General features: G+C 50.8%; 1 protein-coding gene and 3 non-coding genes across 7 annotated transcripts in view; 3 read left to right on the top strand and 1 right to left on the bottom strand.

The window, feature by feature from the left end:
- ATG16L1 (autophagy related 16 like 1) overlaps positions 1 to 21,472 on the top strand; it is a 43,933-nt gene extending 22,461 nt beyond the window's left edge. For all 4 annotated transcript variants that reach the window (XM_002721435.6, XM_008275244.5, XM_008275243.5 and 1 more), the window contains 10 exons: positions 550 to 652; positions 3,496 to 3,601; positions 7,391 to 7,461; positions 9,125 to 9,196; positions 16,645 to 16,765; positions 17,035 to 17,140; positions 18,756 to 18,905; positions 18,993 to 19,040; positions 19,388 to 19,489; positions 20,180 to 21,472. In XM_002721435.6, the coding sequence (XP_002721481.2) occupies positions 550 to 652; positions 3,496 to 3,601; positions 7,391 to 7,461; positions 9,125 to 9,196; positions 16,645 to 16,765; positions 17,035 to 17,140; positions 18,756 to 18,905; positions 18,993 to 19,040; positions 19,388 to 19,489; positions 20,180 to 20,273 (973 nt within the window). In that variant the 3' untranslated portion in view covers positions 20,274 to 21,472. The remainder of the gene's footprint in view (positions 1 to 549; positions 653 to 3,495; positions 3,602 to 7,390; positions 7,462 to 9,124; positions 9,197 to 16,644; positions 16,766 to 17,034; positions 17,141 to 18,755; positions 18,906 to 18,992; positions 19,041 to 19,387; positions 19,490 to 20,179) is intronic.
- LOC127487719 (small Cajal body-specific RNA 6) lies at positions 1,416 to 1,687 on the top strand. Its single transcript, XR_007914799.1, has one exon.
- LOC127487717 (small nucleolar RNA SNORA28) lies at positions 2,954 to 3,078 on the bottom strand. Its single transcript, XR_007914797.3, has one exon. It is a non-coding gene; the product is annotated as a small nucleolar RNA SNORA28 (small nucleolar RNA).
- On the top strand, positions 15,488 to 15,743 carry LOC127487718 (small Cajal body-specific RNA 6). The gene has a single exon (XR_007914798.3).
- Positions 21,473 to 22,413: the final 941 nt, after the last annotated feature.

Below are 22,413 nucleotides of genomic sequence, written 5' to 3'. Positions count from 1 at the left end.
TGAGTGTTGGTCATTGATAATTACGCTGATCACGCTGCGCTACTCGCCGTCCTCAGTGTCCACGTGCTAACCAGGACACTCTGCATGTGCCGCCCCCGAGGTGGGCAGCCGGGTTGGACTCTGCAGCCGGCACGCTCGCGTTGCTTTCTTTCGGCATGTGTTCCGCTCTGCTTTGATCACAGTGTGTGCTCAGGACTATTCTGACTGGGCACGGAAGCCGTCTTGAAGTAGTTGTGCAAAAACACCAAGCGCTGCCACTGAGCTAGCTGTTAGAGTAAGAACACGACCCAGCAGTTGTTGTTCAAGATCACTTTTCAGTGTTGAGCTTTGAAATCCACGAGTTAGTGAGCAAGAGAGCGCGGTACATGCTGGCTCCCATCCAGAGTCATCGGAGGGAGGATGCTGCTGACTCGGTGGCTCCGTCTGATGTGAAGGGTCCAGAGGAGAAAGGGCAGGCAGCTCAGGCAAGGCTGTCTCGAGCCTCTGACGGCTTGATGAACGGGGAACCCGTGCACCCCGGCTAATGCTTGCCTTTGTGTTGTTCCTTAGGAGACGCTCAGTCTCTTCCTTCCCAGTCCCCCAGGAACATGTGGATGCTCACCCGGGTTCTGGTAAAGAAGTGAGGGTGCCAACCACTGCCCTGTGTGTCTTTGTAAGTATGCTGCGACCCCAGCCCCTTCCGCCTTTCTAGGGTGGCGGCCTTGCTGCAGCTCAGCTTTCCATTGTTTGACTCAGCATCGGCCTCTTAGGAACTGATATGTTTTGCCTGGCCCTGTATGACACAGGACTGGCTGAGAGAGGATTCGGTGTGAGGGAAGGGGCAGGGGGAGTAGTGGTGGTGAGCACTTTGGGAGTAGCGGGCGGTTGGTTCTGACTTATCCTGAGATTGCAGCCAGCGATCTGTCTCGCAGGTCCAGGAGGACAGTTCTTTGTTCCGTGAGTTGTAGCCCTTGCTGTGTGAATTCTGGACGCGAGGAGCCTGTGGTGGAATCAGGCTCAGTCTTCAGAAGCTGCTGCAATGCAGGGATGTCACCTGGAGCCAGGGCTGGGTCCTGGCACTAACAAAATCATGTCCCAGCAGGAGTAAGTGAACAGGAGTTGAACCAACCCAGGGGAACATTAATACCTGGCTTGGGGCTGTCAGGGCTCAGGGGTGCAGGTGGAACTGAAGACTAGGGCCTAGAGTTCTACAGCCTTGGGATTGGCCCAGAACTTGGCGAGTTAAAGAGTCAGCTTTCCCAGCAAGGCAAGACTTGCATGTGAAGAATGAGGTGGGATTCTGCGCTGAGAGCTTGAGGCCTGAGGAGGAGCCTTCCTAGGTAGGTAGCTCCACGCAGTGATGGGCCACCTCTGGATGAGGCACTGGGCCCTCCCGCTCCACTCCCATGACTGTACAGCGGGCCGGGCACCTCACAGGTCGATGATGATTGGTAAAAGGTCTGACTGCACTGAATGTCACGGTCGCTTCCTTGCCCTCAGCTCCCAGCAGCCCATTTCTCTTTCTGCCACACTCCAGTCGTGTGTGGGGGATAATGGAGCGGCTGATAACTGGGATTTTGTCAGTGTGTGTTTCTGCGAGTGAGCAATTCACAGCTGACGATCATCCAACAGAACCGAGTCCAGAGGAGCGTGACGAGTGGCGGGCACGGCGTGACAGTGCGTGATCTCAAGTTTTCAATCTGAGACCTCGGGAGGAAGGGACCGTGACGAGGAAGGGAACTCCATGGGGTGAGGGGTGTCACTGGGTGCAGCTTCAGCTGTGAGGGAAAGTGAGAAGTCAGTTGACACATGCTGCTGATTGTCCCCAGTTCACCGGATCACTGCTGTCAGTAATATCTCAGATACCAGCCTCAGCCTGGTGAACATCAGATTTTATTTCCCAAAACGACCTGTTGGGCAGGTGAACAGTGACCCACCTAATCATCGAATATTTATAACCCGCGATTCCTGGTCTTTTTGTTCTCTTTACTGTGGAGGTTCTCACTGTGTGTGGTGGAGTGGAGAGAGTAGTGCTGACAACACCAGTCCACCACCTGGGCGGCCCGCATCATCAGGTCGCCCATTTGCCAGTGTTGCCGGCTCTCTCCCCACCCGCTGGAACAGTCTGCAGCCAATGCCAGCCAGCGTGTTTCTGGACCAGTCCCCACGGTCCTTGTAGGGCAGTCTCCTGTTCCCTCCTCTTCCCATTCTATGGTGGGCTGCTCTTGGCCTGTGTCCACTTCTCCACCAGCGCCATCTTTTCAGGCCGTGTGTTTCAGCCCACCCAGAAATTTCCCTGGAGAACTCAGGTTCTCCCAAAGTAACTGCTTCTGAAAGCCTGTTCTGGTGCAGTCCTAGATCACAAATACCTTTTTGTAAGAGAGCAAACCAAGGCTTTAAGAGATCAAAGAACCTGACAGAGCATTAAGCCTTGGAGTATAATGTAGATCACAAATATATTCTTAAAAAAAAAAAAAGTTCTTTTTGAAAAAAGAAACTTGACAGGGGTCATTGTGCCATCATGTTTCCAGAAAGAACTGCCTAGAGTCCCATTCTGCAACACTGATGATTAGCAGTAGAACTAACATCTAGTTATGTCGGGACTCATGAAACCTTCCTGTAGCATAAGAGGCCATGTTCAATGTATTATTTCAGCTGCATAGTACTTAATATTAATTAGTAGTAAGCTAATATTTAATGAGTAATTATTTTCCCATGTGACAGGCAGAGAGGGAGTGGTGGGTGGGTAAGATAGAAATCTCCCATCCACTGGTTCTCTGCTCAAATATCTGCAACAGGCCAGGAGCCAGGCTCTCAGACCAGATCTCCCCGGGGGGAGGCAAGAACCCAATTACTTGAGCCATCAACATTGCTTCCCGGGGTCTGCGTTACCAGGAATCTGGAGCCTGGAATCAAACCCGGGCATTCTGCTGTGGGGTGTAGGTATTCTGACCAGTTTCTTTCTTTTTTTTTTTTTAACGCTGTCTTAAGTAACAGCTAGTCTCACAGAAGAGAGAATACCAGAGTAGGTTAGACTTCCTTGCTATAGCAAGTGCAGATTGCATCAGATGGTTTTGACAGTCTGCCACAGTGTTGCTTGTAGTCTAACCAGTTTCTTAACCATTAGGCTAAATACCACCACCTAATGAGGAATATTTTTGGGGGACCAAAAGAGGCTTAAATGTTAGGCTTACATTTTAAGCTGTTAAAATCCATGTGAGTTGAAATGTTATTATTTTTAGAAGTAACTAAATTAATGTGAAAACAGCCTTGAGAGTCTACAAAAATAGAATCCTTTCTGAGAAGGTTGCACTGTGTTGAAGTAAACATAATTGCTCCTGAGAGTGGGGACTCGCAGGAGACCCTGGGCTAAGACTGAGTCAGTTCTCGATTGGATCCACTTGAGGTTGGGCACAAGGAGTGTCCTTTGTCTCGGGCTCCTGGGGTGATGATGATTTTGTGTGTGTGTGTGTGTGTGTGTGTGTGTGTGTGTGTAACAGAGTACTTGTCTTGCAGGATGCCCATGATGGGGAAGTCAACGCTGTGCAGTTCAGTCCAGGTTCCCGCTTACTGGCCACAGGAGGCATGGACCGGAAAGTAAAGCTTTGGGAAGCGTTTGGAGGTGAGAGTCCCTGGGAGTGCACAGAAGGAAGCCGTGACGGTCACCTGGCCTTCAGGTGCTCACATTTTGTGTGAGGAATCCTCCAGTCAAAGTAGCACAACCATTTCAGTTACTCTGCAGCTGAGTGCGTATTTTCTCTGGTTCTTCCAATAGTGACTGGCAAATACTAGTCATAACCGTTAAGTTATGGATACATCTGTTGGTTAAATGTTCAAATATTTACTAATCTTGCAAAAATACTATTTATAAAAGGGAAATCTTACGTCTCAAACTGTGGTATATGCATTTAATTATGGCAGTGCAGTACCTAGGAAAGAAATGACCACAGTCATGTCTCAGCTAGCGAGGAAGAGGGTTGTTAACCAGAAACTGTAATTGAGCAAACACCTCACCTAAGGTCTCCTCAGATCAAGACTGCTCAGAGTGCTGAAGCCCAGTTTTTACTAAAATGAAGTCACGGAGTAAGGCTAAGAGACTGGAAGAACCAGTTTGGGGGCCAACATTGTTCCACAGCAGGTTAAGCTGTTGCCTATGATGAAGGGGTCCCAAGTGAGTGCTGGTTGGCGTTCCAGGTGCTGTAGTTGCAAGCCAGCTATCTTCAGATGTGCCTGGGGAGACATTGGAGGATGACCAAGGGCTTTACCCCTGCTACCTTTGTGAGAGACCCAAATAGAGTTTCATGCTCCTAGATTAAGCCTTGCCCAGCCCTGGCTGTTGAGGCCATTTGGGAATGAACCAGTAGTTAGAAGATCACTCCCTCTCTCTCCATTAACTCTGCCTTTCAAATAAGTAAATCGGGGGGCCTGGAGCTATGGCACAGCAGATTAAGTCGCTGCCTGCAATGGCTGCATCCCATATAATCTCTACTTCCTATCCAGGCCCCTTTTAATACACCTGGAAAAGCAGTGGAAGATGGCCCGGGTTCTTGGGCCTCCTGTACTCATGTGGGAGAAGCTCCTCACTCCTGGCTTCCACCTGGCTGTTGGCATCCATTTCTGGAGCGAACCAGTGGATGGAAGTTCTCTTTCTCCTTCTCTATGTAACACTTTCTTTCAAATAAATAGGTTCTTAAAAAAGCAAAAAAAATAATAATAATATAGGGGCTGGAGTTGTGGCATCACAGGTTAAGTCGCCGCTTGTCACCAGCATCCCATAAGGGTACCAGTTCACATGCTGGCTGCTCCCCTGTCCACCCAGCTCCCTGCTAATGCGCCTGGGAAGAGGCAGCGGCCAGGCCCCGCCAGCCCATTGCAACTTTTGGGGGGAGTGAACCAGGAGACGGCAGATCTATCTCTTTCTCTCTGTAGCTCTGCCTTTCAAATAAGTAAAATCTTTTTTTAAGTAAATTTAAAAATATATACATACATTTTAAAAAGAGCCCCACTGTTAAGGCTCCCATAACTGTAGTACATCTGATACCACCGTCAAATAATAAATAGCTCAAATGACATTTTCTATGGTAAATCCTCTACTCCTTGTGATAGCCCTGGGAATTTAGAAAGGTGAGTGTTGCCCCTGTTTGACAGATGGAAGACAGTAAGACTCACAGACTACGTGATTCCATGTTGAGGGAGTGGTGCTAGGACCTGTCTAGTCCATGGGACTTGAAGTTCAGTGTTTGTCCTCCACTAACAACTTCCCTGCTCAATAGAGTAGCCTACAGAGCAGATGGGTTATGTACCTCAATCCCTGGTAGTTACAGCCCTCTGGAACCCATAAAACTTTCCTGTTTTTCCCACAAGCACTGCATTTATTTATGAATAATGACGGCTAAAATTATAAACAATAACACCCATAAATCAATATCCCAAAATAACAAGTTTTAAGTGGTTTGGTTAATAAAATATAAGCAGATTATCTATTTTAATCACACTTGAGATTAAGTAGAAGTAACACAAAATAGTTTTTTATTTTACTCCTTGGTCAGTAAATACCCATAAAAAATCGGAGGCGCCAACCTTTAATCTTATTTACAATGCTAAGTTTTTCTGGCAGAAAGGAAAGTACACACTAACTGAAACTGATGCCAACCTGCTTTGGCAGTTGTACCGAGTGTGCAGAAGTAACAGAATGTTATCGGCCATGTCCTGACTGGAGGCCCTTCCTTCCACACACAAGGCTTTTCAGTTTGCAGCTGGTTTTCCCCTTGGCTAATATTGACTGACGCTTGGAAGAAACCAAGACCAAGACCGTTTATGAAATGTCCCAGCTGTCCTGTGTTAAGCCCTTAGACTACTGAAGAATGGCTCTTTCCGCCCAGCAGGGACATCTGTTCTTGCTCATTCTCTCGGAAGCGGACGCTGCGCTGGGAAGTGATACAGTGCTGTGGATGGAGCCGCTTCTGGGGGTGTAGAGACAGGAACTTTAACAAAACCTGTGTCCTTTTGAGTTAGCTTGGATTGGTCATCTTTATTTATTTATTTGAAAGATTTATTTATTTATTTGAAAGTCAGAGTTACACAGAGAAGGAGAGAGAAAGGTCTTCCATCTGCTGGTTCATTCCTCAATTGGCCACAACGGCCAGAGCTGGGCTGATCAGGAGCCACGAACTTCTTCTGAGTCTCCCATGTGGGTGCAGGGGCCCAAGGACCTGGGCCATCTTCTTCTGTTTTCCCAGGCCACAGCAGAGAGCTGGATCAGAAGTGGGGCAGCCAGGACTACAACCAGCGCCCCTATGGGATGCTGGCACTGCAGGCAGCGGCTTTACCTGCTATACCACAGTGCTGGTCGTCTTCTAAATGCCAAACAAATAACACCAATATTTTGGGCTTAAACCACAGAGGTATTTATTAGGATTTGCAGTAAAAATTTTTCTGTAAACATCTGAAATAAAGCAAGACCTTCACTAGTGGATATTAGCCTTTTTCGGCTCTTTCGAAAATCTGATGAAACCTAGGCTCTAGGGAAAGGCCCTCGAGTACTGTACCTCACTGATAGACCCAAGCCAGGGTTCAGTGCCTCCTGCCCTGGGTGTGTATGCCAGCTTCACCAGCCAGACACCCTAACAGTGACCGTGGCTCAGGGGCATCGAGATAATCCTACTGGTACCCTAGTTCCTAACTTACCTCTACCACTGTGCACTCAGAACAGCCTTAATGCAAGCTTCAGAAAAGGAACTCAGGTTGAGACTTTCTCTTCCTAGTTTGTGATTGCATTATTCAGGCGGGTAGGTGGGTGGGTGGCCAGAGCTGTCAGCCGGGCCACAGACTCTGTGCCGTGGGCTCTGTTGGGGAGCACGGCTGTCTGAGGAGGGGAGGCTGGCAGTTCACTTGCCAGGCTCAGAGGTGCAGTGAGGACAGACTCCAGTAACTCCAAGATAGCTTTGCTGGCGTTTGAATGTGACAACCAAAATGCTTTTCAGACCTTAGAATTATTCTGTGGATTCTGAAATTTTGATGGTCAGTTTCTACAGAAGTGGTGGTTCACACAAATACTTATTAAACGCAAAAGTTTATTAATATTGGAAAAGTTTGATGGGATGACAACTAGATAATGGTTCCACTGACAAGTTTCCTAAATCCCTAGCATATCGTAAAGGGAACTGTTAACTAACTTTCCTTAAAAATAGCTTAAGGACTCAACATGCAAAGGGCTAGCGTCTGGATCCTCATTCATTCTTAGAGTCTTAGCAGATTATTCTGTCAGTGCATTTGCGTGCTGCTTGATTATGTTGAATAAAGGAAGCTGTTCTTGACTATGTAGTTGGCTTCTAGTGTACCTGGCACCCATTTTAGCTCATTTACTGACTTTATGTAACTTCCTGTCTTCTCTCACTTTTTTTTCATACAGACAAATGTGAGTTTAAGGGTTCCCTGTCTGGCAGTAATGCTGGCATCACCAGCATTGAATTCGACAGTGCTGTAAGTATCTCCTGCTTTAGAGTTCAGAGGTCCGAGGGACAGCCAAGGCATCCAGTTCTTGAAATTGAAAAGTGACTTATTTGATTTCTCTGCCGTTCTGTGTCTAACAAATCATGTTAGAAAAAGGTTCAAGCAGATTGTAGGATTATTGATACATTAACTTTGCTAAAATCTTGGGTTTGCAATTCTGCGTTAGCCTGTGTTAGTACTCTTTGATTCCATTTCATGGTCACTTTTTGAGTGTTAAGATTCTGTACTCAAGGCCAGTGTGGTCCTTACACTCAAAGATTCACCATTTAAACAGGAGTAGTGAGAAAGCACTTACTTATTCATAGATTTATTTTTAGAGATTTATTTATTTGAAAGGCAGAGTTACAGGGAGATACACAGAGGTCTTCTGTCTGCTGGTTCACTCCCCAAATGGCCACAAGAGCTGGGGCTGGGCCAGGCCAAAGCTAGGGAGGGGCCCAAGGCCCTGGGCCATCCTCTGCTGCTTTCCCAGGTGCATTAACAGGGAGCTGGCTCAGAAGTGGAGCAGCCCAGACTTGAGCCAGTGCCCCTATGGGATGCCAGCGCTGCAGGTAGCCTGCTGTGCCACAACACTGGCCCCGGGAAAGCACTTAAGTGCTGGTCTCTGTGCTCACAGTATGAGGGAGTGTGAGAGGAAATGCCAGTGAAGGAGCTTTTCATTTTGGTCAGGACTTGGGGACCAGAACAGGATGTTGCTACAGAGGTAGCTGATGAGACAGTGCAGAAGGTCAGTCTCAGGCAGAGGAAGCAGAAAGGCTTCTGGGCGGGACTGGTGCCGTGGCTGGTGTGCAGGTAAGAGCTGGGTGGGTTGAGGGTCGCTCTGTCAGTTCTGCAGAGACTCAGGTTCAGTCATCCCGGGGAGCCTTTGCCACATCTGTGGGTGGCTGTGGTCCTGCTGCATTCACACAGTGCCGGGGCACCCTGCTTCGGAAGGGTTACCACCAGAGCGCTGCTGTTGCTAATCTGAGAACCAGCTCCTTGCAGACAGTCAGTATGTTAACCATCTTTGTTCTCCCAGCATGGTGGCCCACACTACTATGTTCTTACTGCTCTTTGAATTTAATTGCAGAATGATAAGGAAACAAGGTTGGCAAGTTTGGTGTGGGGTTACAGTGTGTGTGGTGTCCAAAGAGGTGAGGCCTTTAAGGATTGTTAAAGACAGGTGTGGCATTCAATTCTGGGATACGTGCCATGGCTTGTGCTTTAATTATCACTGGCCAAGCTGGGGCTGAGGTGTTAGGGCTGGAGAGTCAGGGTCTCACTGGACGTGTTAGAGGTGGACAGTCTTAGACAGGCATTGTGGGGAGATGAGGGGTGAGGTGGGTACTTGAGTTTCTGGCTTGGGCAGTATGTAAAGAATTGGTGTTTGCTGTTTTTTGGCATGGTGAGTGGCGTGGCTGCGGGGGCTGAGTTTTGTGTTGTACTTGAGCACAAAACATTCAGGTGAAATTGAGTGAGTCCAAGCAAAAAGTCTGAACTTGGAGGAACTTGGTGAGTTTGCTGTGATAGTAATTGGTTTTGAGAATTGGTTTAGGCATCTAAGCCTTCTTAGACCTGGTTACTGGAAAATTGGTGTTCTGTGGACTGAATTTTTCTCTTTTGGCTGAAAGTCACTTTTCTTTGTTCTTTATAGGGTTCTTACCTCTTAGCAGCTTCCAATGATTTTGCAAGCCGAATCTGGACTGTGGATGATTATCGATTACGGGTAAGACCCAGTTAAGAAAGTATTATCGCCAAACTTTATGTGTTTATCACAGCCCACAATGCAGAAAAAATGACAGGTGTCTCCTTAGGGGGCTCTGTGCCTTTTCCTAAAAAGTCGTACTTGATTCACTTGGTCTTTTCCTTTTCTCCTTAGAAAAATTTGTTTCCAGTTTGTTTTCTTACTGTGTCCAAGATTCAGTTTCAAAATATTTGAAATAGGGCCCTTGCATTTCCATGAAAGACTTGGAACACTCCTGTCCGTAAGCGCTTGCTCCTGTGGTAGATAGCAGTTTTAGCTTAGGGTGATTCTCCCTGGCCCTGAGCCCTGTTACCACAGAGTCCTGCAGGAAAGCAGGACATAGAAGTACATAGGGGCCGGCGCCACGGCTCACTAGGCTAATCCTCCACCTTGCGGCGCCGGCACACCGGGTTCTAGTCCCGGTCGGGGTGCCGGATTCTGTCCCGGTTGCCCCTCTTCCAGGCCAGCTCTCTGCTGTGGCCAGGGAAGTGCAGTGGAGGATGGCCCAGGTCCTTGGGCCCTGCATCCCATGGGAGACCAGGAGAAGTACCTGGCTCCTGCCATCGGATCAGCGTGGTGTGCCAGCCACAGCACGCTGGCCGCAGCGGCCATTGGAGGGTGAACCAACGGCAAAGGAAGACCTTTCTCTCTGTCTCTCTCTCTCACTGTCCACTCTGCCTGTCAAAAAAAAAAAAAAAAAGAAAGTACATAGGGTGTTCTTAGGATAGAGGCAGACAACTCAGAAACAACAGAAATGCATGCCGGGCACAGGAGGCTGATACCAACGAAGGGAGAATATTTGGATTAGCTTTTGAGGAAACTTGGATTTGAACCAAACTTGCTCGGAGGCAGACGAGAAAAAAAGCACAGCTTGGTTGTGACACCGCTTTTTTTCCTACTGGGGGAAAGCATGCAGCTTAATGTGCTGAGACGTGTTCTCCTTACGCTTGAAGGAGGCAGAGGATGACTCCTCAGAAAGTGCCATTGAGAGACAGGATGGAGGAGTGCGTGCTGCCTGCGCGCCAGCCCACACCCAGAGCAGGCTGCGGTGCCGCAGGGCGACGGGAGAGCTGCAGGGGAGCAGTCTGCTGGGTGGACGGCTGGTCTGGCGGGAGGATTCAGGATGCAGCCGAAAGAATATTTCCCGACGCACCAGTCAGTCTGTCCCTGAGGCTTTCTGTTTGCTTGAAAGAGTCACGTAGGAGACCATGAGTATCAGGTGCTAGCCGGTGTCTCAAAGACAGTAATGTTGGTTCTCAGCTGAAAGAAGATCCGGGTCTCGACATGAAAGTATGAGCCCCGAGACAGAGGTTGGGTTGTGAGAGCTGAAGAGCCCGCTGGAAAGCCCGGGGACGTGGACTGCTCGAGAGCTGGCCGTGGGCTCCGTGCCTGCAGATACCTGAGCATGTTTTCCATCGAGGCATCACTGGGCGTCACAGGTGGCGTCTTAGCCACTGCACTAAATGCCCACCCCTACGTCCCATAATTTTAAGGACACCCAATTAATTTCAGTTAATATGTCAGGATTTGCAAAACTGGTGCCCCTATTGGCACATACATTGATTCTTTTTCTTTAAAAGATTTGCTGGCCGGCGCCGCGGCTCACTAGGCTAATCCTCCACCTTGCGGCGCCGGCACACCGGGTTCTAGTCCCGGTCGGGGCACCGGATTCTGTCCTGGTTGCCCCTCTTCCAGGCCAGCTCTCTGCTGTGGCCAGGGAGTGCAGTGGAGGATGGCCCAAGTGCTTGGGCCCTGCACCCCATGGGAGACCAGGATAAGCACCTGGCTCCTGCCATCAGATCAGCATGGTGCGCCGGCCGCAGTGGCCATTGGAGGGTGAACCAACGGCAAAGGAAGACCTTTCTCTCTGTCTCTCTCTCTCACTGTCCACTCTGCCTGTCAAAAAAAAAAAAAAAAAGAAAAGAAAAGAAAAAGATTTGCTCATGTTTTTGAGAGGTAGCATTGCAGAGAGAAGGAGAGACAGAGAGATCTTCCATCTGCTGGTTCACTCCCCCAAATGGCTACAACAGCCAGAGCTGAGCCGATTCGAAGCCAGGAGCTTCTTCCTGGTCTCCCACATGGATGCAGGGACTCAAGCGCTTGGGCCTTCTTCCACTGCTTTCCCAGGCCATTAGCAGAGTACTGGATCGGAAGAGGAACAGCTGGGACATGAACCAGTGGCCATATGGGATGCTGGCGCCACTCAGGCTTAACCTACTACACCACAGCACTGTTGTTTTTTAAGATTTATTTTATCTATTTGAAAGGCAGAGTTCTACAGAGAGAGAGATCTTGCATCCACTGGTTCACTCCCCAGATGGCCTTAATGGCCAGGGCTGGATCAGGCTGAAGCCAAGTGCCAAGAGCTTCCTCCAGGTCTCCCATGTGGATGCAGGGACACAAGCACTTGGGCCATCCTCCACTGCCTTCTCAGGCACATTAGCAGGGAGCTGGATTGGAAATGAAGCAGCCAGAACTCCAACCAGTGCCCGTATGGGATGCCGGCAGCTTAAGTGGTGGCCTTACCCCTGCACCACAATGCCCGCCTGCACTACTTTTAATCCTCAGAAACCAGATGATATAGGTGGATGAGAAAATAAATTCAGATAGAGCAGAAGTGATCAAGGCAGACACGTGGCCTTGCCTATACGAGGCCCTTGGAGCAGTATTTCCAGAGACGGAATGAGGAAAGCAGCTGATCGGATGCTGGCTTTATTCCTTTCTGTGACTGCATCCTAGAAGTAGCCAGTATTGAGAGGGGGAAGTCTAGTGAAGGCCGAATGTTCTGGCTGCTCTGCCAGGTCTGCCTTGAACCGTATTGAAGACCCCACCTGCTCACTTCTGCAGGTGCATATGAAAAAGCCAGGTGCTGGTTGTTATTTCAGAAACTTGCTGAATGAGTTCTGTCCTCAGCTGGGATTAGTTGTCTTTGGTTAGGGCTCATGTTAGCTGTATGGTGAGGCCTTGCTGGAACAGGCTGTTTTGTCTCCACAGACAGTGTGCAGCCCACAAGGTCTGCTTTGAAGCTCAACAGGAGCTTGTGGAGAGCCCACTAGAAAATAAATCTCCAAGTCTCCCCATATCGAGGTTCGGGCTATGGTCACATCTGAACCCACCGGCCCTTAGTCCCTATGTAAGAGTGGAAAATAAAACCTATAACAGTGTTAAATGTTTTTTAAAATTTTTCAAATATACTTAATGAATAAAATAATTTTAGTTTAGTCCACTTGGAAGGGCTTTGGTAAAAATTGAATGATAGTAGGAAGTGACCCCAAACTCGGGGGTCGCTGGCCAGCCTCAGGCAGGTCCCTGTGGGCTCCCCCCAGAAACAAGATGGACAGAAGCTCCTGCTTTGTGGGGGAAAAGCTGGTAATGCAGGCCAAGAGCCAGGAGGTTGGGATGTCCTTTATTACAGTGGCAGAGAGACAGACTGAGACAGAGGTCTGTCTGCCGATTGGCTCCCTAAAGACTCACACAGCCAGGGCTGGACCAGGCCAAAGCCAGGAGCCAGAAACTCAGTCGGACTCACCCAGGTCTCCTGTGTGGGTGGTGGGGACCCAAGAACTTGAGCCATCACTTGCTGCCTCCCGAAGTGTGTATTAGCAGGAGCCTGGTTGGTAGAGCCAGAACTTGAACCCAGACACTCCAGTATGGGACGTGGGCACCCAGCCAGCATCTTCACCCCTGCTCCAGTCGTCTGCCCCTGTTGTGTGTTGCAGGGGTCGGGAATGTCTGGCCTGCAAGCCTTATAAAACCCACGAAATCTGTTTCTTCTGGGCCTGCCAAGGCAACCGCAGACAGACTTGAAATTCAGTAAATCTATAGCAGGTTAGTTTTTAAGTTGATGATTTTGTATGGCCGCGTTATGAATAAATATCCAAGTGGCCCTTGGCAGAAAAAAGTTCCCTACCTTTCATCTACAGTATGCAAACTTGAATGTGTGGTCATTGTTTAGTATGTTGGTTTGAGTATTGCCTCAGGTACCCAAGTTCCTAATGTAATATGATACAGGGCCAGCATTGCAGCATAGCAAGTAAAGCTGCTGCCTGTGACACCGGCATCCCATACGGGCGCCAGTTCATGTCCCAGCTGCTCCACTACCCAGCTAGCTGCCTGCTAATGGCCTGGGAGAAGCCGCGGAAGATGTCCCAAGTATTTGGGCCCCTGCCACCCACATGGAAGACCTAGATGAAGCAAATAAATCTCTTTCTTTAAAAGATTTATTGGGGCCAGCGCTTTGGCAGGTAAAGCCGCCGCCTGCAATGCTGGCATCTCATGGGCACCAGTTCAAGACCCGGCTGCTCCACTTCTATGAGCTGGGAAAGCAGTAGAAGATGGCCCAGGTCCTTGGGCCCCTGCACCCATGTGGGAGACCCGGAAGAAGCTCCTGGCTCCTGGCTTTGGATCAGCACAGCTCCAGCCATTGCAGCCAATTGGGGAGTGAACCAGAAGATGGAAGATTCTCTCTCTCCCTCTCCCTCTCCCTCTCCCCCTCTCTCTCTCCCTCTCTCTCCCTCCCTCTGCCTTTTCTTCTCTCTGTAACTCTGACTTTCAAATAAATAAATCTTTAAAAAATAATAATGAAATATAATAAAAAATTTATTGGTTTACTTGAAAGAATTATAAAGATAGATAGAGATCTTCCATCCGCTGGTTCAGTCCCCAAATGGCCATAATGCCAAGGCTGGGCCAGGCTGGAGCCAGGAGCTTCATCCAGATCTCCCACATGGGTTCAGGGGTTCAGGGTCCATCTTCTGCTGTCTTCCCAGGCACATTAGCAGGGAGCTGGATTGGAAGTGGAGCACCTGAGACTCAAACCTGTGGGATGCTGATGGTGGCTTAACCTGCTACACCACAGCGCTGGCCCCTGTAAAGAAATCTTTAAAGAAACAAAATCAAATGATGTGGTTGCCTGTAATGTATGCATCTCCTCCTTTGTATTTTAAATAATCTCTAGATCATGTGGTAATACCTAATACAAATAAATAGTTGGCATAGGCCATATTGCTTGACAAGAAAAAGAACCACAGTTTTACATATTCAGTGCAGACATAATTTTGTTGTGGGGCATCTTCAGTTCCTGGTTGGTTGAGTCTGCTGTGGCTGGGAACGCTGGTGGTCTTCACGTGGCCCCTGTGTGATGGGGTCTGTTTTCTTCTTAAGGTCGTGAAATGTAATTTCACTCTAACAGTGAGGAAGATAGTGTTGTATCCAAGACTTTTGAGTTTCTGGTAGGATGGTTGTTCAGGATTTAATTCTCAAAGCACGAGAGGTGGTCTACCTGTTTTCTTCCCCGGAGTTGTACAGCCGGGGTGATTCATGCCAGGTGTAACACGGGCACTCTCCTGTTGTGTGTTTAATGTCATCTTGCTGCTGGAGCTCTCTTCACCTTGCCACAGCTGCCGCGCGGCCGCCACCTGACTGGCAGCAGTGATAATGTGCTGTCCTGGTTTGTGAGCTCACATCCGTCTCCGCTTAGCCCATTGGTGAAGGAAAGTGTACATGGCCTGAAGTTTTCTATTCTTAAGTGAACAGGAAGAATCTTAACTTCTTGCTCCACAGCGAATACAAGAAAGACCAGTTTTTAAGGTATTGACACTGAAGTATGATGGTGCAGTTGGAACTAAGCTAACAGTTGTAGCTAGTTCTGTTACGGCTTTAAAAGTAATTAGAATGAAAACCTCAGTCAATGACTTCAGCCTTGAGTTTACAGGTATAAAAACGCCCATCCTGGGTGCCGGTGTTGTGGCCCTGTGGATTAAGCCACCACATGTGACGCTGGCCTCTCGTATTAGAATGCCAGTTCAATTCCTGGCTGTTAGGCTTCTGATCCAGCTGCCTGCTGATGCGCCTGGCAAGGCAGCAGCAGATGACCCAAGTGCTTGGTGCCTGAGACCTGGGTGGAGTTCCTGGCTCCTGGCTTCAGCCTGGCCCAACCCACGCTTCCCCAACTTGCAGCAGTTTGGGGAGTGGTTGGAAGATTTCTTTCTCTGTCACTCTTTCAAATAAAATCTGTGAAAAATAAAATTTTGAAAATGTGAATCCCAGAACAAACTTGAAGCACATGTGGGCTAACCTGATGCTTGTGACACCAGCATCCCATATTGGAGTGCAGGTTCAAGCCCTGGTTGCTCCACTTCTGATCCAGCTTCCTGCTAAGGCCTTTGGGAAGGCAGTAGAAGTGCCCCTGCTGCCCACATGGTAGACGTGCAGTTCCTGGCTAATGGCTTTGGCCTGATCCGGACAAAACATGTGTGTCCCACCCTGAAAAGAGGTCAATGATGAACAGTAAAAGGTCTGATTGCCCAGGTGCCCCTGCTTCCCAGCAGTCCCCAGCCGCCTCTCTCCCACAGGCTCCAGGTGTGCTGTTGTGGGCCAGAGGGCTGCTGACACTGTGTGATGTCCCCATCCCGCCTTCCCTGATGAGCCTGGGTGAGGCACGTGGTCGGCATCCAACAGCATAGTCACTGAGGGGTCTGGTGTTGGGTGCAGGCGTCTGCGGTGTGATCTGCCCTTTGCAGCTGAGACCTCAGTAGTGGTTGGGTTAAGTCTCTCTCTCTCTCTCTCTCAGATTTATTTATTTATCTATTTGAAAAAGTTGCACAAAGAAGGAGAGGCAGAGAGAGAGATCTTCCATTTGCTGGTTCACTCCCCAATCGGTCGCAACGACTGGAGCTGCGCCGATCGGAGCCAGGAGCCTCCTCTGGGTGTCCCACGCAGGTGCAGGAGCCCAAGGACCTGGGCCATCGTCCACTGCCTTCCCAGGCCATAGCAGAGAGCTGGATCAGAAGTGGAGCAGCCGGGACTCGAACCGGCACACATAATGTGACGCCAGCACTGCAAATGGGGGCTTTACCCGTTATGCCACAGTGCCCGCCCCCTGTCTCTCCTTTGTATGCTATTCCCCTGGGGCCCCTGTCCATTCTGACTGAATGTGGAGCTGACTTGGAGCAGCACTGACTAAAACCCAGACTTTCTACAGGCTTAGCCAGATCGTCCACAGACTCACAGAGGATGTCAGGACAGTCCAGGCAGGTGCCTGCTCAGAAATGATTTTGCGGGGGTCCTCCCACCACTCTTCCCTTTTCTTGAGGACAGGGAGGGGGCACGTGAAGTTTGGTGCTATGCTGTTGACTTTTTGGAATGCTGTTAGTGGGAGATGGCTCCTCCTGGTGCTGTACTCTGTGGGCAGTACCCACAGAGGAGCTTTCTCAGGGTTTCTGAGTGGCCTCACATGAACCATGAGGCCTCTGTGGTGGAGATTCAGTGACGGACAGTGTTTGTGTCCTGTGCGGTCTCGTCACTGTGAGTGTTCCTGGATGTGCCCTGGGTCTCCGAGACTGCCTGGAGGGGGGGGTGCTGTGGCCCCTCCAGCAGCCTGGCCGGCGTGTGGCGTCCCCAGACTGAACGTGGCTGTGTTCTCTTTCTAGCACACACTCACGGGACACAGTGGGAAAGTGCTCTCTGCCAAGTTCCTGCTGGACAACGCACGGATCGTGTCGGGAAGTCACGACCGGACCCTCAAACTCTGGGACCTGCGCAGCAAAGTCTGTGAGGAGACTCAGTCTCTCTGTGTGTGTGCTAGACTTGGCGGGACTTGGCGTGTGTGCTGGCTTCCTGGGCAGAGCCTGCGTTTGTTGGGAAGCAGTTTAAACTTCGGGTCCAATTCATACTCAAGCGCTCAAGCAGCGACAGTTTTTCTTGTTTGAGACGTTATTGAAATTAGTGATTCCGATGGCTCAGTGGTTAGTGTGCAGTGGCGTTGTATGCATAGCCACGTAGGTGCCCTGCGTGATTGACGGTGTTTGCTTTTCTTTCAGGCATAAAGACAGTGTTTGCAGGATCCAGTTGCAATGATATTGTCTGCACAGAGCAGTGTGTAATGAGTGGACATTTTGACAAGAAAATTCGTTTCTGGGACATCCGGTATGGCGCCCAAGAGCTTGGAAGGGGGGTGGGGAGGGGCAGGCTAGAGGGTCTGTGTGTTTAAATCTCAGGAGGTGCCCTAACAGACTTCAGGGTTCACCGTTGAGTACTTCAGCAGTCGGTCATTGAGCCTGCACCGTGCACCAGGCGTTTTACTAGCAGCTCAGCAGAGACAGACGAGATACTCTTCTACCGAAGGCAATTAAAGTATGAGAGAAAACAGAGAACGGTGTGCTAGAGCAGGCCTGTGGAACATCCCATATGGGCGCTGTTCCACTTGTGATCCGGCTTGCTGCTGATGTGCCCGAAAGGAGTAGAAGATGACCTGAGTGCCTGGGCCACCCATGTGGGAGACCCGGTTGGAGATTCAGGCTCTCTGCTTCAGCCTGGCCCAGGCCCGGCCATTGCAGCAATTTGGGGAGTGAACCAGGGATGGAAGCTCTCTTTTTCTCTGCCTCTGCCTCTGCCTCTCTGTCTCTGTCTCTCTCTCTCTCTCTCTCTCTCTCTTTGTCTGTAACTCTGCCTTTCAATAAATAAATCTTTAAAGAAATTTTTAAAAATGCTAGGTGATAAAAGGTTTAGGGTGGAGGGAAAACTCAGGAGTCCTCAGTGAACGAGGGACTCTGAGGACAGACGTGCTTACTCAGAATAACCACAAAAAGCAAGGATAGCGTTTTGGGGCCTGTTCCAGGGGGCTGGCCAAAGGAAGCAAGCTGGGCAGGTCACATCTGTCAGTGACCGCTGCAAGAGCAGAGCAGTCGGCTGCCCAGAAAGGCGATGAAAGGAGGTCTGGGGTTGGTTGCAGAGAGAACGAGGAGTGAAGACCTGTGGTCGGAGCTGGTGCTTACAGTTCTAGAGGCTGTAGGTCCAGGATTGGGCAGGCACACCTGGCGAGGGCCTCGTGCTGTGTCATCGCGTGGCAGGATTGTGTGCTGCAGTATGTGCGGAAGAACCCACGCTTGGGGTGGCCTGGGTGTTTTGTTAATTTACTTGAAAGGCAGAATCACAGAGAACGAGAGGAGGGGAAGGAGAAGGAGATCTTCCATCCGTGGGTTCACTTTGCAGGTGGCTGCGATGGCTAAGGCTGGGCCAGGCAAAAGCAAGGAGCCAAGAACTCCATCTGGGTCTTGCCATGTGGGTGTCAGGAGGCCAAGTACTTGTACCATATTCCACTGTTTTCTTAGGCACATTAGCAGGAACCTGGATTGGAAGTGGAGCAGCCAGGACTTGAACAGGTGCCCATGTGGGATGCCAGCACTGCAGGTGGCGGCTTAACATGCTATGCCACAATGCCATCCCCATGTCATGAATTCTTTTTTTTTTTTTTTTAAGATCTATTTATTTATTTGAAAGTCAAAAAGAGATATGCCACAGTACCAGCCCCAGGTGAGGAGTTCTGAGACTGACTCAGTACCATTACTGCAGGACCTACCCGTGGGTAGAGATGAAAACAGACCTGTGGCATTTGTGAGGCTTCTCCAGGAGAAGGTTCCATTCTAGCTGATTGTAGTGCTTACTGTGTGTGTGAGTGTTTGTGCGTGTGTGTCCATCCTGGTTAAAATAGAGATGCCTGTTCTCTCCACATCACGCTTCTCAGATGTTTCTTCTCTCTCAGATCAGAGACGATCGTCCGAGAGATGGAGCTGTTGGGGAAGATTACTGCCCTAGACTTGAACCCAGAAAGGACCGAGCTCCTGAGCTGCTCCCGTGACGACCTGCTCAAAGTTGTTGATCTCCGAGCGAATGCTGTGAGGCAGACATTCAGGTAACAGCTGGCGGGCAGTGCCCTGCAGTGCTGGGAGAGCAGGCCCTGGCATCGGCCCGCTGGCTAACACACCTGCTGCTTTCGCAGTGCGCCTGGATTCAAGTGCGGCTCTGACTGGACCAGAGTTGTCTTCAGGTTAGTAGTGATGTCCCCACCCCCAATTGGGGCCATCTCGAAGGTTCGTACAGAGGTAGAGAGCAACATTTGTCTGGTGTCTCCACCTGAGTGCCCGGAGTGCGCCTGAGGTCATGTTTGTTTGGGTGTGGGGGGTGGTTAGGGACCTCGGTTCCCAGAAGTCACCCAGTGCCGCTCTTCTGCAGCTGGGCGAGGCCAGACTGGCAGATAGCATTGGCATCTGCTGCCTGTGTGTGCAGAGGGCAAGGTCGTGTGTGTGTCTTGTGCGGAATGACCCCTACTTCCTAGAGGGCCGTGCAGTGGAAGGTGGGAGTTGACTGCTGTTCCTCGTGTCCCGTCTCCTCCAGCCCCGATGGCAGTTACGTGACAGCAGGCTCGGCCGACGGCTCGCTCTACGTGTGGAGTGTGCTCACGGGGAAAGTGGAGCAGGTGCTAACGAAGCAGCACAGGTAAGGTGACCCCGCCAGCGTGCTCGCCTCCCCGCGCTTGAGGGCAGGCCTGGGCCTCCGTCATCCCCGGGAGGGCGGCACCCACTCACGGGAGCCGTGTTAGTGCAGAGGCTGTGGCTCTTCCCATAGAACGACAGACAGGTTCCTGCAGAATGTGGATCTCCCTGTGAGCAGGGAGAGGGCGAAAGAAACGCCTCCCCGGGTCGCTTCTGTTCTATCCACTCTCCACGCCGCTCTCCCCGGCAGCCCCTTTCATCAGCAAGCCGACCTGCTCCTGTACTCTGTTCGGCACCTGAGCGGTGTGGCCCAGGGCCCTGTTTTCCTTTGTCTATTTCTGTGCACCCAAGTCGGTTGGACGACGCTGGTTTTCCTCAGAGCCGCCTCTCACGCTGCACCAGGCAGCAGCGTACCTCTCCCGGCTGCCTACCCAGTGCAGCCCATGCCAGTCCTGGGACCCTCTCGGGCTTGTGTGTGATGCCTCTGTCTCCCTGGTGCGCTCAGAACTACTCAGGGAGAACCGAGGAGGCCTGTTGCTGAAGCAGCCAAGCTCGTTCCTCCTGACCTGCCCAGTGAAATACAGCACAGGGCTCCCTAGAGCGCCCCCGCAGGATTCCAGAGCACGTGGAACTGTGTGGGTGTGGCTGGCTGAGCTCTCAGCAACTTGATGTCCTTGTGGTCTCTCCTTTGAAGCTCATGCATCAATGCGGTGGCATGGTCCCCCTCCGGCCTCCACGTGGTCAGTGTGGACAAAGGCAGCAAAGCCGTGCTGTGGGCACAGCCGTGATGGACCTCCCGGGAGAAGCACAGGACTCTGCAGCTCTGGCCTGGTGAATGTGTGTCTGCCCGGAGAAGGGCTCAGGCCAAGGCTCAGTGGCCTTTTGAACAGGATTTCCTAGAATCTTGACTGAGGTCTGTAATGGCCCGGAAGAATCACACTGAAACAATCTGACCCTGTGGTCGCTCAGCAGAGGTTCAGGTTCCTGCCTTGCTTCCAGTGGGAAACACTACTAGCTCTGATCTTCCATACCTCATTGGGCAGGGGAGCACAGGCCCCTGCTAGGTCTCCTCACTGGACAGCAGTGCCAAAAACACCCGACCTGTCCAGGCGTCGGTTCGCTCTGTGCTTTCTCCTGGCCTTCCAGTCTGTTCTCACCCAATGCATGCTCCCCCCTTGGGCTCGTTTGCTCCATGAAATCGCTTTAAACCTAAGATTAATGGGACCCCAGCCCAGGGCCCGTCCTGATGCTGAGACCCTGGGGTTGGGCCAGGGCTTCTGTGCAGATCACGTCTGACCCCTCGGAAGCTCCTGACGTCCCTGCAGCTGTTCTGCAGAGCTTGACTCACTGTCCCAGCACATCTGCGTATCTATTTCCTGATCAAGAAATAAACACCCATTTGGCTTCTAAGTAGAGGAGGAAGCGTGGAAACCTCCTGCCAGAGTGGATTCACTGCGGTGTGAGGAGCGTGCTCCTGTGTCGCTCGGCTCATGCTCAGAAGGCGGCTGCACACCACGTCTGCTGTGGCAAGGGGCGTGACGCCTCAGCCACACTGCCGTGCCCCGGGCTGCAGAGCAGGAAGCCGCGTCCGGGAAGCGCCGGGCCATCTTCCCGGTGCAGGAGTTGCCGTGAAAGCCAGGAAAAGATGCCCGTCTTTACCTGTGCGTTAGATTGCAGTTCTGGGTGTCTGAAGCACCAGTGTTTGTATCACTTTTTAATTTGCACTTTATTTTCCCCTCCCTCACTTTGTTCTCTGCACAGTTGGGGATTGAGTGATGGCCTGGGGGTGAGGAATGAGGCCTGGGGCGGCCTCTCTAGCCTTCCCCTCTCCTGCCCACATCGCCCCTCTGCGGTTTGCCCTTAGAGGAGTTGTGTTCACGTTCAGGGGAGCTGAAATTCAAAGGCCAGGGCACATCATTTATTTATTTAATTATGTTGCCCACAAAACTTGATTGTAAATAAAGAAAAATCTTATATACTTTTCAAACTCCTTGTCTCTGGGTGGTCATTTATTCTCCTTTGTCTTTAAGGATTGAGCTCCTTGATTTTCCTGGTGTCCATTTAAAAGCAGTGGGTGGTACTTCCCTAACGTCCCTCGTTGTTTCTCACGTCAGCCCCATTCCACTCGTCGTCTGTGCCTGTGAACAGCAGAGTTGAAGCTGCTGGTCACCACAGCCCTGCACTAGTGACGCAGAAGCCGTTGTTCAGAGCTCGTGCGTCTCCCCTCGGCCAAGCTCCTTGGGAGTGAGCAGCTTAGATACCCAACAGGCAGCCTGAGCCATGGCAGATTCTGATCGCCGCCCTGGAAGGACACTCGCCTGGCCCAGCTGCTGGAGTCAAGGTTCTCTGAGACCGCCGACACTCAGCATGACCGCTGGCCGAGCCCCCTGCGGTCACTACCCGGAGGCAGGTGAGCCTCAAAGTCGACCCCAGGTAAGTGTGGCAGCAGCCTCGGAGGAATCCTGACTGCTGGCTCTGCTTCTCTGAGCTCTCTGCCACAGTGAACTCCTCAGGTCCCTTAACTGCTGAGCTAACGGTGTGGGTCACACTACTGGGGAAGTGACTTCCTTTCTTCTTAACCCGTGCTCTCCACCTTCCTTGCCCGCAGGTGGCCTTCGGCCCTTGCCCTGCTGCAGGTTCCATTGGTCAGCAGGGAACCGCATAGCTGCTTTTTAATTTCCTGGGCAGTTTCTGCGGCTGTGCTTCCAGGTGTTTGGTGCCAGCGTGCACCTGGGTTGGGAGTGGCGTCTGCTACAAATACCTACTTTGATCCAGGTATTAACATATCTCAGAGTTGGAGGATTTTGAACCTTTACATGGATTTATATTGCCTGGGTTACTTCCTGGTACAGTATGAGAAGTTGAAGGCCTTGTTTTTAAAGCGTGTGTTGTGTGTGCACTGCCCTGTGTCGTCTGTGTTGTGAAGCC

The sequence above is a fragment of the Oryctolagus cuniculus genome, chromosome 3 (genome assembly GCF_051225735.1).
Source record: "Oryctolagus cuniculus isolate XC-2025 breed Fujian yellow rabbit chromosome 3, ASM5122573v1, whole genome shotgun sequence".
Classification (NCBI taxonomy): Eukaryota; Metazoa; Chordata; class Mammalia; order Lagomorpha; family Leporidae; genus Oryctolagus; species Oryctolagus cuniculus.
This window is presented reverse-complemented; position numbering and strand designations above follow the sequence as displayed.